Genomic DNA, 16,472 nt, shown 5'->3' on the forward strand with positions numbered 1-16,472 from the left:
CTGAATAAACAGTGACTCTGTACAGTTACACAGTGAGTGATACTCACCCTGAATAAACAGTGACACTGTACAGTTACACAGTGAGTGATCCTCGCCCTGCTGAATAAACAGCGACTCTGTACAGTTACACAGTGAGTGATCCTCACCCTGAATAAATAGTGACTCTGTACAGTTACACAGTGAGTGATCCTCACCCTGCTGAATAAACAGTGACTCTGTACAGTTACACAGTGAGTGATCCTCACCCTGCTGAATAAACAGTGACTCTGTACAGTTACACAGTGTGTGACCCTCACCCTGCTGAATAAACAGTGACTCTGTACAGTTACACAGTGTGTGACCCTCACCCTGAATAAACAGTGACTCTGTACAGCTACACAGTGAGTGATCCTCACCCAGCTGAATAAACAGTGACTCTGTACAGTTACACAGTGAGTGATCCTCACCCTGCTGAATAAACAGTGACTCTGTACAGTTACACAGTGAGTGATCCTCACCCTGAATAAACAGTGACTCTGTACAGTTACACAGTGAGTGATCCTCACCCTGCTGAATAAACAGTGACTCTGTACAGTTACACAGTGAGTGATCCTCACCCTGAATAAACAGTGTCTCTGTACAGTTACACAGTGAGTGATCCTCACCCTGAATAAACAGTGACTCTGTACAGTTACACAGTGAGTGATCCTCACACTGCTGAATAAACAGTGACTCTGTACAGTTACACAGTGAGTGACCCTCCCCCTGAATAAACAGTGACTCTGTACAGTTACACAGTGAGTGATCCTCACACTGCTGAATAAACAGTGACTCTGTACAGTTACACAGTGAGTGATCCTCACCCTGAATAAACAGTGACTCTGTACAGTTACACAGTGAGTGATCCTCACCCTGAATAAACAGTGACTCTGTACAGTTACACAGTGAGTGATCCTCACACTGCTGAATAAACAGTGACTCTGTACAGTTCCACAGTGAGTGATCCTCACCCTGAATAAACAGTGACTCTGTACAGTTACACAGTGAGTGACCCTCACCCTGAATAAACAGTGCCTCTGTACAGTTACACAGTGAGTGATCCTCACCCTGCTGAATAAACAGTGACTCTGTACAGTTACACAGTGAGTGACCCTCCCCCTGAATAAACAGTGACTCTGTACAGTTACACAGTGAGTGATGCTCACCCTGCTGAATAAACAGTTACTCTGTACAGTTACACAGTGAGTGATCCTCACCATGAATAAACAGTGACTCTGTACAGTTACACAGTGAGTGATCCTCACCCTGCTGAATAAACAGTGACTCTGTACAGTTACACAGTGAGTGACCCTCACCCTGAATAAACAGTGACTCTGTACAGTTACACAGTGAGTGATCCTCACACTGCTGAATAAACAGTGACTCTGTACAGTTACACAGTGAGTGATCCTCACCCTGAATAAACAGTGACTCTGTACAGTTACACAGTGAGTGACCCTCACCCTGAATAAACAGTGACTCTGTACAGTTACACAGTGAGTGATCCTCACCCTGCTGAATAAACAGTGACTCTGTACAGTTACACAGTGAGTGACCCTCACCCTGAATAAACAGTGACTCTGTACAGTTACACAGTGAGTGATCCTCACCCTGCTGAATAAACAGTGACTCTGTACAGTTACACAGTGAGTGATCCTCACCCTGCTGAATAAACAGTGACTCTGTACAGGTACACAGTGAGTGATCCTCACCCTGCTGAATAAACAGTGACTCTGTACAGTGACACAGTGAGTGATCCTCACCCTGCTGAATAAACAGTGACTCTGTACAGTTACACAGTGAGTGATCCTCACCCTGAATAAACAGTGACTCTGTACAGTTACACAGTGAGTGATCCTCACCCTGAATAAACAGTGACTCTGTCCAGTTACATAGTGAGTGATCCTCACTCTGCTGAATAAACAGTGACTCTGTACAGTTACACAGTGAGTGATCCTCACCCTGCTGAATAAACAGTGACTCTGTACAGTTACACAGTGAGTGATCCTCACCCTGAATAAACAGTGACTCTGTACAGTTACACAGTGAGTGATCCTCACCCTGCTGAATAAACAGTGACTCTGTACAGTTACACAGTGAGTGATCCTCATCCTGAATAAACAGTGACTCTGTACAGTTACACAGTGAGTGATCCTCACCCTGAATAAACAGTGACTCTGTACAGTGACACAGTGAGTGATCCTCACCCTGAATAAACAGTGACTCTGTACAGTTACACAGTGAGTGATCCTCACCCTGAATAAACAGTGACTCTGTACAGTTACACAGTGAGTGATCCTCACCCTGCTGAATAAACAGTGACTCTGTACAGTTACACAGTGAGTGATCCTCACCCTGAATAAACAGTGACTCTGTACAGTTACACAGTGAGTGATCGTCACCCTGCTGAATAAACAGTGACTCTATACAGTTACACAGTGAGTGATCCTCACGCTGCTGAATAAACAGTGACTCTGTACAGTTACACAGTGAGTGATCCTCACCCTGAATAAACAGTGACTCTGTACAGTTACACAGTGAGTGACCCTCACCCTGAATAAACAGCGACTCTGTACAGTTACACAGTGAGTGATCCTCACCCTGAATAAACAGTGACTCTGTACAGTTATACAGTGAGTGATCCTCACCCTGAATAAACAGTGACTCGGTACAGTTACACAGTGAGTGATCCTCACCCTGAATAAACAGTGACTCTGTACAGTTACACAGTGAGTGATCCTCACCCTGAATAAACAGTGACTCTGTACAGTTACAGTGAGTGATCCTCACCCTGCTGAATAAACAGTGACTCTGTACAGTTACACAGTGAGTGATCCTCACCCTGCTGAATAAACAGTGACTCTGTACAGTTACACAGTGAGTGATCCTCACCCTGAATAAACAGTGACTCTGTACAGTTACACAGTGAGTGACCCTCCCCCTGAATAAACAGTGACTCTGTACAGTTACACAGTGAGTGATCGTCACCCTGCTGAATAAACAGTGACTCTGTACAGTTACACAGTGAGTGATCCTCACCCTGCTGAATAAACAGTGACTCTGTACAGTTACACAGTGAGTGACCCTCACCCTGCTGAATAAACAGTGACTCTGTACAGTTACACAGTGAGTGATCCTCACCCTGCTGAATAAACAGTGACTCTGTACAGTTACAGAGTGAGTGATCCTCACCCTGAATAAACAGTGACTCTGTACAGTTACACAGTGTGTGACCCTCACCCTGAATAAACAGTGACTCTGTACAGTTACACAGTGAGTGACCCTCACCCTGAATAAACAGTGACTCTGTACAGTTACACAGTGAGTGATCCTCACCCTGAATAAACAGTGACTCTGTACAGTTACACAGTGAGTGATCCTCACCCTGAATAAACAGTGACTCTGTACAGTTACACACTGAGTGATCCTCACCCTGCTGAATAAACAGTGACTCTGTACAGTTACACAGTGAGTGATCCTCACCCTGCTGAATAAACAGTGACTCTGTACAGTTACACAGTGAGTGATCCTCACACTGCTGAATAAACAGTGACTCTGTACAGTTACACAGTGAGTGACCCTCACCCTGCTGAATAAACAGTGACTCTGTACAGTTACACAGTGAGTGATCCTCACCCTGCTGAATAAACAGTGACTCTGTACAGTTACACAGTGAGTGATCCTCACACTGCTGAATAAACAGTGACTCTGTACAGTTACACAGTGAGTGACCCTCACCCTGCTGAATAAACAGTGACTCTGTACAGTTACACAGTGAGTGATCCTCACCCTGAATAAATAGTGACTCTGTACAGTTACACAGTGAGTGATCCTCACCCTGCTGAATAAACAGTGACTCTGTACAGTTACACAGTGAGTGATCCTCACCCTGCTGAATAAACAGTGACTCTGTACAGTTACACAGTGTGTGACCCTCACCCTGCTGAATAAACAGTGACTCTGTACAGTTACACAGTGTGTGACCCTCACCCTGAATAAACAGTGACTCTGTACAGTTACACAGTGAGTGATCCTCACCCTGAATAAACAGTGACTCTGTACAGTTACACAGTGAGTGATCCTCACCCTGCTGAATAAACAGTGACTCTGTACAGTTACACAGTGTGTGACCCTCACCCTGAATAAACAGTGACTCTGTACAGTTACACAGTGAGTGATCCTCACCCTGAATAAACAGTGACTCTGTACAGTTACACAGTGAGTGATCCTCACACTGCTGAATAAACAGTGACTCTGTACAGTTCCACAGTGAGTGATCCTCACCCTGAATAAACAGTGACTCTGTACAATTACACAGTGAGTGACCCTCACCCTGAATAAACAGTGACTCTGTACAGTTACACAGTGAGTGATCCTCACGCTGCTGAATAAACAGTGACTCTGTACAGTTACACAGTGAGTGATCCTCACCCTGCTGAATACACAGTGACTCTGTACAGTTACACAGTGAGTGATCCTCACCCTGAATAAACAGTGACTCTGTACAGTTACACAGTGAGTGATCCTCACCCTGAATAAACAGTGACTCTGTACAGTTACACAGTGAGTGATCCTCACCCTGAATAAACAGTGACTCTGTACAGTTACACAGTGAGTGATGCTCACCCTGCTGAATAAACAGTGACTCTGTACAGTTACACAGTGAGTGATCCTCACCATGAATAAACAGTGACTCTGTACAGTTACACAGTGAGTGATCCTCACCCTGCTGAATAAACAGTGACTCTGTACAGTTACACAGTGAGTGACCCTCACCCTGAATAAACAGTGACTCTGTACAGTTACACAGTGAGTGATCCTCACACTGCTGAATAAACAGTGACTCTGTATAGTTACACAGTGAGTGATCCTCACCCTGAATAAACAGTGACTCTGTACAGTTACACAGTGAGTGATCCTCACCCTGAATAAACAGTGACTCTGTACAGTTACACAGTGAGTGATCCTCACCCTGCTGAATAAACAGTGACTCTGTACAGTTACACAGTGAGTGATCCTCACCCTGCTGAATAATCAGTGACTCTGTACAGTTACACAGTGAGTGACCCTCACCCTGAATAAACAGTGACTCTGTACAGTTACACAGTGAGTGATCCTCACCCTGCTGAATAAACAGTGACTCTGTACAGTTACACAGTGAGTGATCCTCACCCTGCTGAATAAACAGTGACTCTGTACAGTTACACAGTGAGTGATCCTCACCCTGCTGAATAAACAGTGACTCTGTACAGTGACACAATGAGTGATCCTCACCCTGCTGAATAAACAGTGACTCTGTACAGTTACACAGTGAGTGATCCTCACCCTGAATAAACAGTGACTCTGTACAGTTACACAGTGAGTGATCCTCACCCTGAATAAACAGTGACTCTGTCCAGTTACATAGTGAGTGATCCTCACTCTGCTGAATAAACAGTGACTCTGTACAGTTACACAGTGAGTGATCCTCACCCTGCTGAATAAACAGTGACTCTGTACAGTTACACAGTGAGTGATCCTCACCCTGAATAAACAGTGACTCTGTACAGTTACACAGTGAGTGATCCTCACCCTGAATAAACAGTGACTCTGTACAGTTATACAGTGAGTGATCCTCACCCTGAATAAACAGTGACTCTGTACAGTTACACAGTGAGTGATCCTCACCCTGCTGAATAAACAGTGACTCTGTACAGTTACACAGTGAGTGATCCTCACCCTGTATAAACAGTGACTCTGTACAGTTACACAGTGAGTGATCCTCACCCTGAATAAACAGTGACTCTGTACAGCTACACAGTGAGTGATCCTTACCCTGCTGAATAAACAATGACTCTGTACAGTTACAAAGTGAGTGATCCTCACCCTGAATTAACAGTGACTCAGTACAGTTACACAGTGAGTGACCCTCACCCTGAATAAACAGTGACTCTGTACAGTTACACAGTGAGTGATCCTCACCCTGAATAAACAGTGACTCTGTACAGTTACACAGTGAGTGATCCTCACCCTGCTGAATAAACAGTGACTCTGTACAGTTACACAGTGAGTGATCCTCACCCTGAATAAACAGTGACTCAGTACAGTTACACAGTGAGTGACCCTCACCCTGCTGAATAAACAGTGACTCTGTACAGTTACACAGTGAGTGATCCTCACCCTGAATAAACAGTGACTCTGTACAGTTACACAGTGAGTGATCCTCACCCTGAATAAACAGTGACTCTGTACAGTTACACAGTGAGTGATCCTCACCCTGCTGAATAAACAGTGACTCTGTACAGTTACACAGTGAGTGACCCTCCCCCTGAATAAACAGTGACTCTGTACAGTTACACAGTGAGTGATCCTCACCCTGCTGAATAAACAGTGACTCTGTACAGTTACACAGTGAGTGATCCTCACCCTGCTGAATAAACAGTGACTCTGTACAGTTACACAGTGAGTGATCCTCACCCTGAATAAACAGTGACTCTGTACAGTTACACAGTGAGTGACCCTCACCCTGCAGAATAAACAGTGACTCTGTACAGTTACACAGTGAGTGATCCTCACCCTGAATAAACAGTGACTCTGTACAGTTACACAGTGAGTGATACTCACCCTGAATAAACAGTGACACTGTACAGTTACACAGTGAGTGATCCTCACCCTGCTGAATAAACAGCGACTCTGTACAGTTACACAGTGAGTGATCCTCACCCTGAATAAATAGTGACTCAGTACAGTTACACAGTGAGTGATCCTCACCCTGAATAAACAGTGACTCTGTACAGTTACACAGTGAGTGATCCTCACCCTGCTGAATAAACAGTGACTCTGTAGTTACACAGTGAGTGATCCTCACCCTGCTGAATAAACAATGACTCTGTACAGTTACACGGTGAGTGATCCTTGCCCTGAATAAACAGTGACTCTGTACAGTTACACAGTGAGTGACCCTCACCCTGAATAAACAGTGACTCTGTACAGTTACACAGTGAGTGATCCTCACCCTGCTGAATAAACAGTGACTCTGTACAGTTACACAGTGAGTGATCCTCACCCTGCTGAATAAACAGTGACTCTGTACAGTTACACAGTGTGTGACCCTCACCCTGCTGAATAAACAGTGACTCTGTACAGTTACACAGTGTGTGACCCTCACCCTGAATAAACAGTGACTCTGTACAGCTACACAGTGAGTGATCCTCACCCAGCTGAATAAACAGTGACTCTGTACAGCTACACAGTGAGTGATCCTCACCCTGCTGAATAAACAGTGACTCTGTACAGTTACACAGTGAGTGATCCTCACCCTGAATAAACAGTGACTCTGTACAGTTACACAGTGAGTGATCCTCACCCTGAATAAACAGTGACTCTGTACAGTTACACAGTGAGTGATCCTCACCCTGAATAAACAGTGACTCTGTACAGTTACACAGTGAGTGATCCTCACCCTGCTGAATAAACAGTGACTCTGTACAGTTACACAGTGTGTGACCCTCACCCTGAATAAACAGTGACTCTGTACAGTTACACAGTGAGTGATCCTCACCCTGAATAAACAGTGACTCTGTACAGTTACACAGTGAGTGATCCTCACACTGCTGAATAAACAGTGACTCTGTACAGTTCCACAGTGAGTGATCCTCACCCTGAATAAACAGTGACTCTGTACAGTTACACAGTGAGTGACCCTCACCCTGAATAAACAGTGCCTCTGTACAGTTACACAGTGAGTGATCCTCACCCTGCTGAATAAACAGTGACTCTGTACAGTTACACAGTGAGTGACCCTCCCCCTGAATAAACAGTGACTCTGTACAGTTACACAGTGAGTGATCCTCACCCTGCTGAATAAACAGTGACTCTGTACAGTTACACAGTGAGTGATCCTCACCCTGAATAAACAGTGACTCTGTACAATTACACAGAGAGTGATCCTCACCCTGAATAAACAGTGACTCTGTACAGTTACACAGTGAGTGACCCTCACCCTGCTGAATAAACAGTGACTCTGTACAGTTACACAGTGAGTGATCCTCACCCTGAATAAACAGTGACTCTGTACAGTTACACAGTGAGTGACCCTCACCCTGAATAAACAGTGACTCTGTCCAGTTACACAGTGAGTGACCCTCACCCTGAATAAACAGTGACTCTGTACAGTTACACAGTGAGTGATCCTCACCCTGAATAAACAGTGACTCTGTACAGTTACACAGTGAGTGATCCTCACCCTGAATAAACAGTGACTCTGTACAGTTACACAGTGAGTGATGCTCACCCTGCTGAATAAACAGTGACTCTGTACAGTTACACAGTGAGTGATCCTCACCATGAATAAACAGTGACTCTGTACAGTTACACAGTGAGTGATCCTCACCCTGCTGAATAAACAGTGACTCTGTACAGTTACACAGTGAGTGACCCTCACCCTGAATAAACAGTGACTCTGTACAGTTACACAGTGAGTGATCCTCACACTGCTGAATAAACAGTGACTCTGTACAGTTACACAGTGAGTGATCCTCACCCTGAATAAACAGTGACTCTGTACAGTTACACAGTGAGTGACCCTCACCCTGAATAAACAGTGACTCTGTACAGTTACACAGTGAGTGATCCTCACCCTGCTGAATAAACAGTGACTCTGTACAGTTACACAGTGAGTGATCCTCACCCTGCTGAATAAACAGTGACTCTGTACAGTTACACAGTGAGTGATCCTTACCCTGCTGAATAAACAGTGACTCTGTACAGTTACACAGTGAGTGATCCTCACCCTGAATACACAGTGACTCTGTACAGTTACACAGTGAGTGATCCTCACCCTGCTGAATAAACAGTGACTCTGTACAGTTACACAGTGAGTGATCCTCATCCTGAATAAACAGTGACTCTGTACAGTTACACAGTGAGTGATCCTCACCCTGAATAAACAGTGACTCTGTACAGTTACACAGTGAGTGATCCTCACCCTGAATAAACAGTGACTCTGTACAGTTACACAGTGAGTGACCCTCACCCTGCTGAATAAACAGTGACTCTGTACAGTTACACAGTGAGTGATCCTCACCCTGAATAAACAGTGACTCTGTACAGTTACACAGTGAGTGATCCTCACCCTGCTGAATAAACAGTGACTCTGTACAGTTACACAGTGAGCGATCCTCACCCTGAATAAACAGTGACTCTGTACAGTTACACAGTGAGTGATCCTCACCCTGCTGAATAAACAGTGACTCTGTACAGTTACACAGTGAGTGACCCTCACCCTGAATAAGCAGTGACTCTGTACAGTTACACAGTGAGTGATCCTCACCCTGAATAAACAGTGACTCTGTACAGTTACACAGTGAGTGATCCTTACCCTGAATAAACAGTGTCTCTGCGCAGCGGGAGTGAAAAGCCTTACCTTCGATGTTATGCAAGGATTTCTTCCACATCTTCAGGTAGGATAGAACGTTCCTGATTTCGCTCCCGGTCTGCTTCAGTGTGTGATGCTGGGTGGCCAGCCAGAGCTGCCATGTGCTCACGGAGCCAGACGCCTGACCACGGAACTGCCTGGAGTGATGACAATCAGCGTCAACCTTCACACAATCCCCACCCGAACCGAATCTCGCCACGCAACATTCATAAGAACATAAGGACTAGGAGCAGGAGTCGGCCATCTGGCCCCTCGAGCCTGCTCCACCATTCAATGAGATCGTGGCTGATCTTTCGTGGACTCAGCTCCACTTTCCGGCCCGAACACCATAACCCTTAATCCCTTTATTCTTCAAAAAACTATCTATCTTTATCCTAAAAACATTTAGCGAAGGAGCCTCTACTGCTTCACTGGGCAAGGAATTCCATAGATTCACAACCCTTTGGGTGAAGAAGTTCCTCCGAAACTCAGTCCTAAATCTACTTCCCCTTATTTTGAGGCTATGCCCCCTAGTTCTGCTTTCACCCGCCAGTGGAAACAACCTGCCCGCATCTATCCTATCTATTCCCTTCATAATCTTATATGTTTCTATAAGATCCCCCCTCATCCTTCTAAATTCCAATGAGTACAGTCCCAGTCTACTCAACCTCTCCTCGTAATCCAACCCCTTCAACTCTGGGATTAACCTAGTGAATCTCCTCTGCACTCCCTCCAGTGCCTGTACGTCCTTTCTCAAGTAAGGAGACCAAAACTGAACACAATACTCCAGGTGTGGCCTCACTAACACCTTATACAATTGCAGCATAACCTCCCTAGTCGTAAACTCCATCCCTCTAGCAATGAAGGACAAAACTCCATTCGCCTTCTTAAGCACCTGCTGCACCTGTAAACCAACTTTTTGCGACTCATGCACTAGCACACCCAGGTCTCTCTGCACAGTAGCACGTTTTAATATTTTATCATTTAAATAATAACCCCTTTTGCTGTTATTCCTACCAAAATGGATAACCTCACATTTGTCAACATTGAATTCCATCTGCCAGACCCTAGCCCATTCACTTAGCCTATCCAAATCCCTCTGCAGACTTCCAGTATCCTCTGCACTTTTTGCTTTACCACTTATCTTAGTGTCGTCTGCAAACTTGGACACATTGCCCTTGGTCCCCAACTCCAAATCATCTGTGTAAATTGTGAACAGTTGTGGGCCCAACACTGATCCCCGAGGGACACCACTAGCCACTGATTGGCAACCAGAGAAACACCCATTAATCCCCACTCTTTGCTTTCTATTCATTAACCAATCCTCTATCCATGCTACTACTTTCCCCTTAATGCCATGCATCTTTATCTTATGCAGCAACCTTTTGTGTGGCACCTTGTCAAAGGCTTTCTGGAAATCCAGATACACCACATCCATTGGCTCCCCATTATCTATCGCACTGGTAATGTCCTCAAACAATTCCACTAAATTAGTTATGCACGACCTGCCCTTTATGAACCCATGCTGCGTCTGCCCAATGGGACAATTTCCATCCAGGTGCCTCGCTATTTCTTCCTTGATGATAGATTCCAGCATCTTCCCTACTACCAAAGTTAAGCTCACTGGCCTATAATTACCCACTTTGTGCCTACCTCCTTTTTTAAACAGTGGTGTCACGTTTGCTAATTTCCAATCCGCCAGGACCACCCCAGAGTCTAGTGAATTTTGGTAAATTATCACTAGTGCATTTGCAATTTCCCTAGCCATCTCTTTTAGCACTCTGGGATGCATTCCATCAGGTCCAGGAGACTTGTCTACCTTTAGCCCCATTAGCTTGCCCATCACTACCTCCTTGGTGATAACAATCCTCTCAAGGTCCTCACCTGTCATAGCCTCATTTCCATCAGTCACTGGCATATTATTTGTGTCTTCGACTGTGAAGACCGACCCAAAAAACCTGTTCAGTTCCTCAGCCATTTCCTCATCTCCCATTATTAAATCTCCCTTCTCATCCTCTAAAGGACCAATATTTACCTCAGCCACTCTTTTTTGTTTTATGTATTTGTAGAAACTTTTACTATCTGTTTTTATATTCTGAGCAAGTTTACTCTCATAATCTATCTTACTCTTCTTTATAGCTTTTTTAGTAGCTTTCTGTTGCCCCCTAAAGATTTCCCAGTCCTCTAGTCTCCCACTAATGTTTGCCACTTTGTATGCTTTTTCCTTCAATTTGATACTCTCCCTTATTTCCTTAGATATCCACGGTCGATTTTCCCTCTTTCTACCGCCCTTCCTTTTTGTTGGTATAAACCTTTGCTGAGCACTGTGAAAAATCACTTGGAAGGTTCTCCACTGTTCCTCAACTGTTTCACCATAAAGTCTTTGCTCCCAATCTACCTTAGCTAGTTCTTCTCTCATCCCATTGTAATCTCCTTTGTTTAAGCCCAAAACACTAGTGCTTGATTTTACCTTCTCACCCTCCATCTGTATTTTAAATTCCACCATATTGTGATCGCTCCTTCTGAGAGGATCCCTAACTATGAGATCATTAATCAATCCTGTCTCATTACACAGGACCAGATCTAGGACCGCTTGTTCCCTCGTAGGTTCCATTACATACTGTTCGAGGAAACTATCGCGGATACATTCTATAAACTCCTCCTCAAGGCTGCCTTGACCGACCTGGTTAAACCAATCAACATGTAGATTAAAATCCCCCATGATAACTGCTGTACCATTTCTACATGCATCAGTTATTTCTTTGTTTATTGCCTGCCCCACCATAATGTTACTATTTGGTGGCCTATAGATTACTCCTATCAGAGACTTTTTCGCCTTACTATTCCTGATTTCCACCCAAATGGATTCAACCTTATCCTCCATAGCACCGATGTCATCCCTTACTGTTGCCCGGATGTCATCCTTAAATAACAGAGCTACACCACCTCCCTTACCATCCACTCTGTCCTTCCGAAAAGTTTGATACCCTCGGATATTTAACTCCCAGTCGTGACCATCCTTTAACCATGTTTCAGTCATGGCCACTAAATCATAGTCATTCACGCTGATTTGCGCCATCAACTCATTTACCTTATTCCGAATACTACGAGCATTCAGGTAAAGTACACTTATGTTGGCTTTATTACCTCTGTTCTGAATCTTAACACCTCTAGAAGTAACCACTCCCAAGTTATAGAATAGAACATTCCAGCGCAGTACAGGCCCTTCGGCCCTCGATGTTGCTGTGAAACCAGTCTAAAGCCCATCTACACTATTCCCTTATCGTCCATATGTCTATCCAATGACCATTTGAATGCCCTTAGTGTTGGCAAGTCCACTACTGTTGCAGGCTGAGCATTCCACGCCCTTACTACTCTCTGAGTAAAGAACCTACCTCTGACATCTGTCCCATATCTATCTCCCCTCAATTTAAAGCTATGTCCCCTCATGCTAAACGTCACCATCCGAGGAAAAAGGCTCTCACTGTCCACCCTGTCCAATCCTCTGATCATCTTGCATGCCTCAATTAAGTCACCTCTTAACCTTCTTCTCTCGAACGAAAACAGCCTCAAGTCCCTCAGCCTTTCCTCATAAGATCTTCCCTCCATACCAGGCAACATTCTGGTAAATCTCCTCTGCACCCTTTCCAAAGCCTCCACGTCCTTCCGATAATGCGGCGACCAGAACTGTACGCAATACTCCAAATGCGGCCGCACCAGAGTTTTGTACAGCTGCAACATGACCTCATGGCTCCGAAACTCAATCCCTCTACCAATAAAAGCTAACACACCGTACGCCTCCTTAACAACCCTCTCAACCTGGGTGGCAACTTTCAGGGATCTATGTACATGGACACTGAGATCTCTCTGCTCATCCACACTGCCAAGAATCTTACCATTAGCCCAGTACTCTGTCTTCCTGTTATTCCTGCCAAAATGAATCACCTCACACTTCTCTGCATTAAACTCAATTTGCCACCTCTCAGCCCAGTGCTGCAGCTTATCTATGTCCCTCTGTAACTTGTAACATCCTTCCGCACTGTCCACAACTCCACCGACTTTATTGTCATCTGCAATGTGAGCATCGTGCACAGTCCCGGTCTCCGTATCCCTCGGTTAGACCCACACTCGGAGCACCGTGCACAGTCCCGGTCTCCGTATCCCTCGGTCAGACCCACACTCGGAGCACCGTGCACAGTCCCGGTCTCCGTATCCCTCGGTCAGACCCACACTCGGAGCACTGTGCACAGTCCCGGTCTCCGTGTCCCTCGGTCAGACCCACACTCGGAGCCCCGTGCACAGTCCCGGTCTCTGTATCCCTCAGTCAGACCCACACTCGGAGCACCGTGCACAGTCCCGGTCTCCGTATCCCTCGGTTAGACCCACACTCGGAGCACCGTGCACAGTCCCGGTCTCCCGATCCCTCGGTTAGACCCACACTCTGAGCACCGTGCACAGCCCCGGTCTCCGTATCCCTCAGTCAGACCCACACTCGGAGCACCGTGCGCAGTCCCGGTCTCCATATCCCTCGGTCAGACCCACACTCGGAGCACCGTGCACAGTCCCGGTCTCCGTGTCCCTCGGTCAGACCCACACTCGGAGCACCGTGCACAGTCCCTGTCTCCGTATCCCTCGGTCAGACCCACACTCGGAGCACCGTGCACAGTCCCCAGTCCCGGTCTCCCTATCCCTCGGTTAGACCCACACTCGGAGCACCGTGCACAGTCCCAGTCTCCGTATCCCTCGGTCAGACCCACACTCGGAGCACCGTGCACAGTCCCAGTCTCCCTATCCCTCGGTTAGACCCACACTCGGAGCACTGTGCACAGTCCCGGTCTCCCTATCCCTCAGTTAGACCCACACTCGGACCACCGTGCACAGTCCCGGTCTCCGTTTCCCTCGGTTAGACCCACACTCGGAGCACCGTGCACAGTCCCGGTCTCCGTATCCCTCGGTTAGACCCACACTCGGAGCACCGTGCACAGTCCCGGTCTCCCGATCCCTCGGTTAGACCCACACTCTGAGCACCGTTCACAGCCCCGGTCTCCGTATCCCTCGGTCAGACCCACACTCGGAGCACCGTGCACAGTCCCGGTCTCCGTATCCCTCGGTCAGACCCACACTCGGAGCACCGTGCACAGTCCCGGTCTCCGTTTCCCTCGGTTAGACCCACACTCGGAGCACCGTGCACAGTCCCGGTCTCCGTATCCCTCGGTAAGACCCACACTCGGAGCACCGTGCACAGCCCCGGTCTCCGTATCCCTCGGTTAGACCCACACTCGGAGCACCGTGCACAGTCCCGGTTTCCGTATCCCTCGGTCAGACCCACACTCGGAGCACCGTGCACAGTCCCGATCTCAGTATCCCTCGGTCAGACCCACACTCGGAGCACCGTGCACAGTCCCGGTCTCCGTTTCCCTCGGTTAGACCCACACTCGGAGCACCGTGCACAGTCCCGGTCTCCGTATCCCTCGGTAAGACCCACACTCGGAGCACCGTGCACAGCCCCGGTCTCCGTATCCCTCGGTCAGACCCACACTCGGAGCACCGTGCACAGTCCCGGTCTCCGTATCCCTCGGTCAGACCCACACTCGGAGCACCGTGCACAGTCCCGGTCTCCGTATCCCTCGGTTAGACCCACACTCGGAGCACCGTGCACAGTCCCGGTCTCCGTATCCCTCGGTCAGACCCACACTCGGAGCACCGTGCACAGTCCCGGTCTCCGTATCCCTCGGTTAGACCCACACTCGGAGCACCGTGCACAGTCCCGGTCTCCGTGTCCCTCGGTAAGACCCACACTCGGAGCACCGTGCCCAGTCCCGGTCTCCCTATCCCTCGGTCAGACCCACACTCGGAGCACCGTGCACAGTCCCGATCTCCCTATCCCTCGGTTAGATCCACACTCGGAGCACCGTGCACAGTCCCGGTCTCCGCATCCCTCGGTTAGATCCACACTCGGAGCACAGTCCCCAGTCCCGGTCTCCCTATCCCTCGGTTAGACCCACACTCGGAGCGCCGTGCACAGTCCCGGTCTCCGTTTCCCTCGGCTGCACCGGAGATTTGTACAGCTGCAATAAGAGTTATTTTTCCTTTTAACCTTTCTCCTAATTTTCCTTGTCGTTGAACCCACATCTTCCTGTAACAATCTGCCGCGTCGCTTTCCATTAATGATTTTACTTCCCGTTTTATTCCTTTTAGTATTCCTGGTCCTATTCACTGAGCTCCCCTCAGTCACTGTACCTTGTACTGTCGCCCTTTTTGATTTTTGACTATGGCTTCTCTGCCTTACACTTTCCCCTTACTGCCTTTTGTTTCTGTCCCTGATTTACTACCTTCCGACGTCCTGCCAGGGTTCCCATCCCCCTGCCACATTGGTTAAAAACTTCCCCAACAGCTCGAGCAAACACACCGGATTGCGACCATCTCAGCTCCAGTCCTGCCCGGGTGCAGACCGTCCGATCTGTACCGGTCCCACCTCCCCCAGAACCGGTTCCGATGCCCCAGGGATTCGAATCGAGCCACCAAAGCCTACCTGACCAGGCGTTTCTGGCACATCGGGAGCGGGGCCTCCTTGGCAGGGCGTTGGTGGCTCCAAGGCCAGAATTCATCCTCCGGAGCACCCATGCTCCCTCCGTCACTCGACGGCCCAGCCTCGGGCGAGTGTGGGTGCCGCAACCTCAAGGAAGGCATCCCGGGCAAGGGTGTGGCGTCTCGGGCGATGCTGTGGCCTGGATAATCCATGATTCCGTCACAATCAGGGAGATCTACACGGTTAGCAAAGAACATTGCGTTTAATCCAGGCCGATTCCCCCCCCACCCTCCACAAGCACCGCCCCCCCGCCCCCCCCCCCCCCCCCCCTGGTGCCAGTACTGAGGGAGCGCCGCACTGTCGGAGGGAGATGTCGATACTCTAGGATTTGAGCGCTATAATCCAGGCCGACACTCCCCCCGGTGCCAGTACTGAGGGAGCGCTGCACTGTCGGAGGGAGATGTCTATACTCTAGGATTTGAGCTCCATAATCCAGGCCGACACTCCCCCCAGTGCCAGTACTGAGGGAGC

General features: G+C 47.8%; 1 protein-coding gene across 1 annotated transcript in view; it reads right to left on the reverse strand.

Moving 5' to 3' along the window:
- The window catches only part of LOC140406570 (transmembrane channel-like protein 7), a gene marked incomplete at its 3' end in the record, with an annotated part of 34,082 nt that extends 17,910 nt beyond the window's left edge, over positions 1-16,172 (reverse strand). Inside the window, exons 1-2 of the mRNA XM_072494570.1 lie at positions 15,945-16,172; positions 9,422-9,570 (exon numbers count right to left, since the gene is read on the reverse strand). Of these exons, the coding sequence (XP_072350671.1) occupies positions 9,422-9,570; positions 15,945-16,153 (358 nt within the window). The remainder of the gene's footprint in view (positions 1-9,421; positions 9,571-15,944) is intronic.
- Between the last annotated feature and the right edge of the window lie 300 nt (positions 16,173-16,472).

Source organism: Scyliorhinus torazame, unplaced genomic scaffold (genome assembly GCF_047496885.1).
Source record: "Scyliorhinus torazame isolate Kashiwa2021f unplaced genomic scaffold, sScyTor2.1 scaffold_649, whole genome shotgun sequence".
NCBI lineage: Eukaryota > Metazoa > Chordata > Chondrichthyes > Carcharhiniformes > Scyliorhinidae > Scyliorhinus > Scyliorhinus torazame.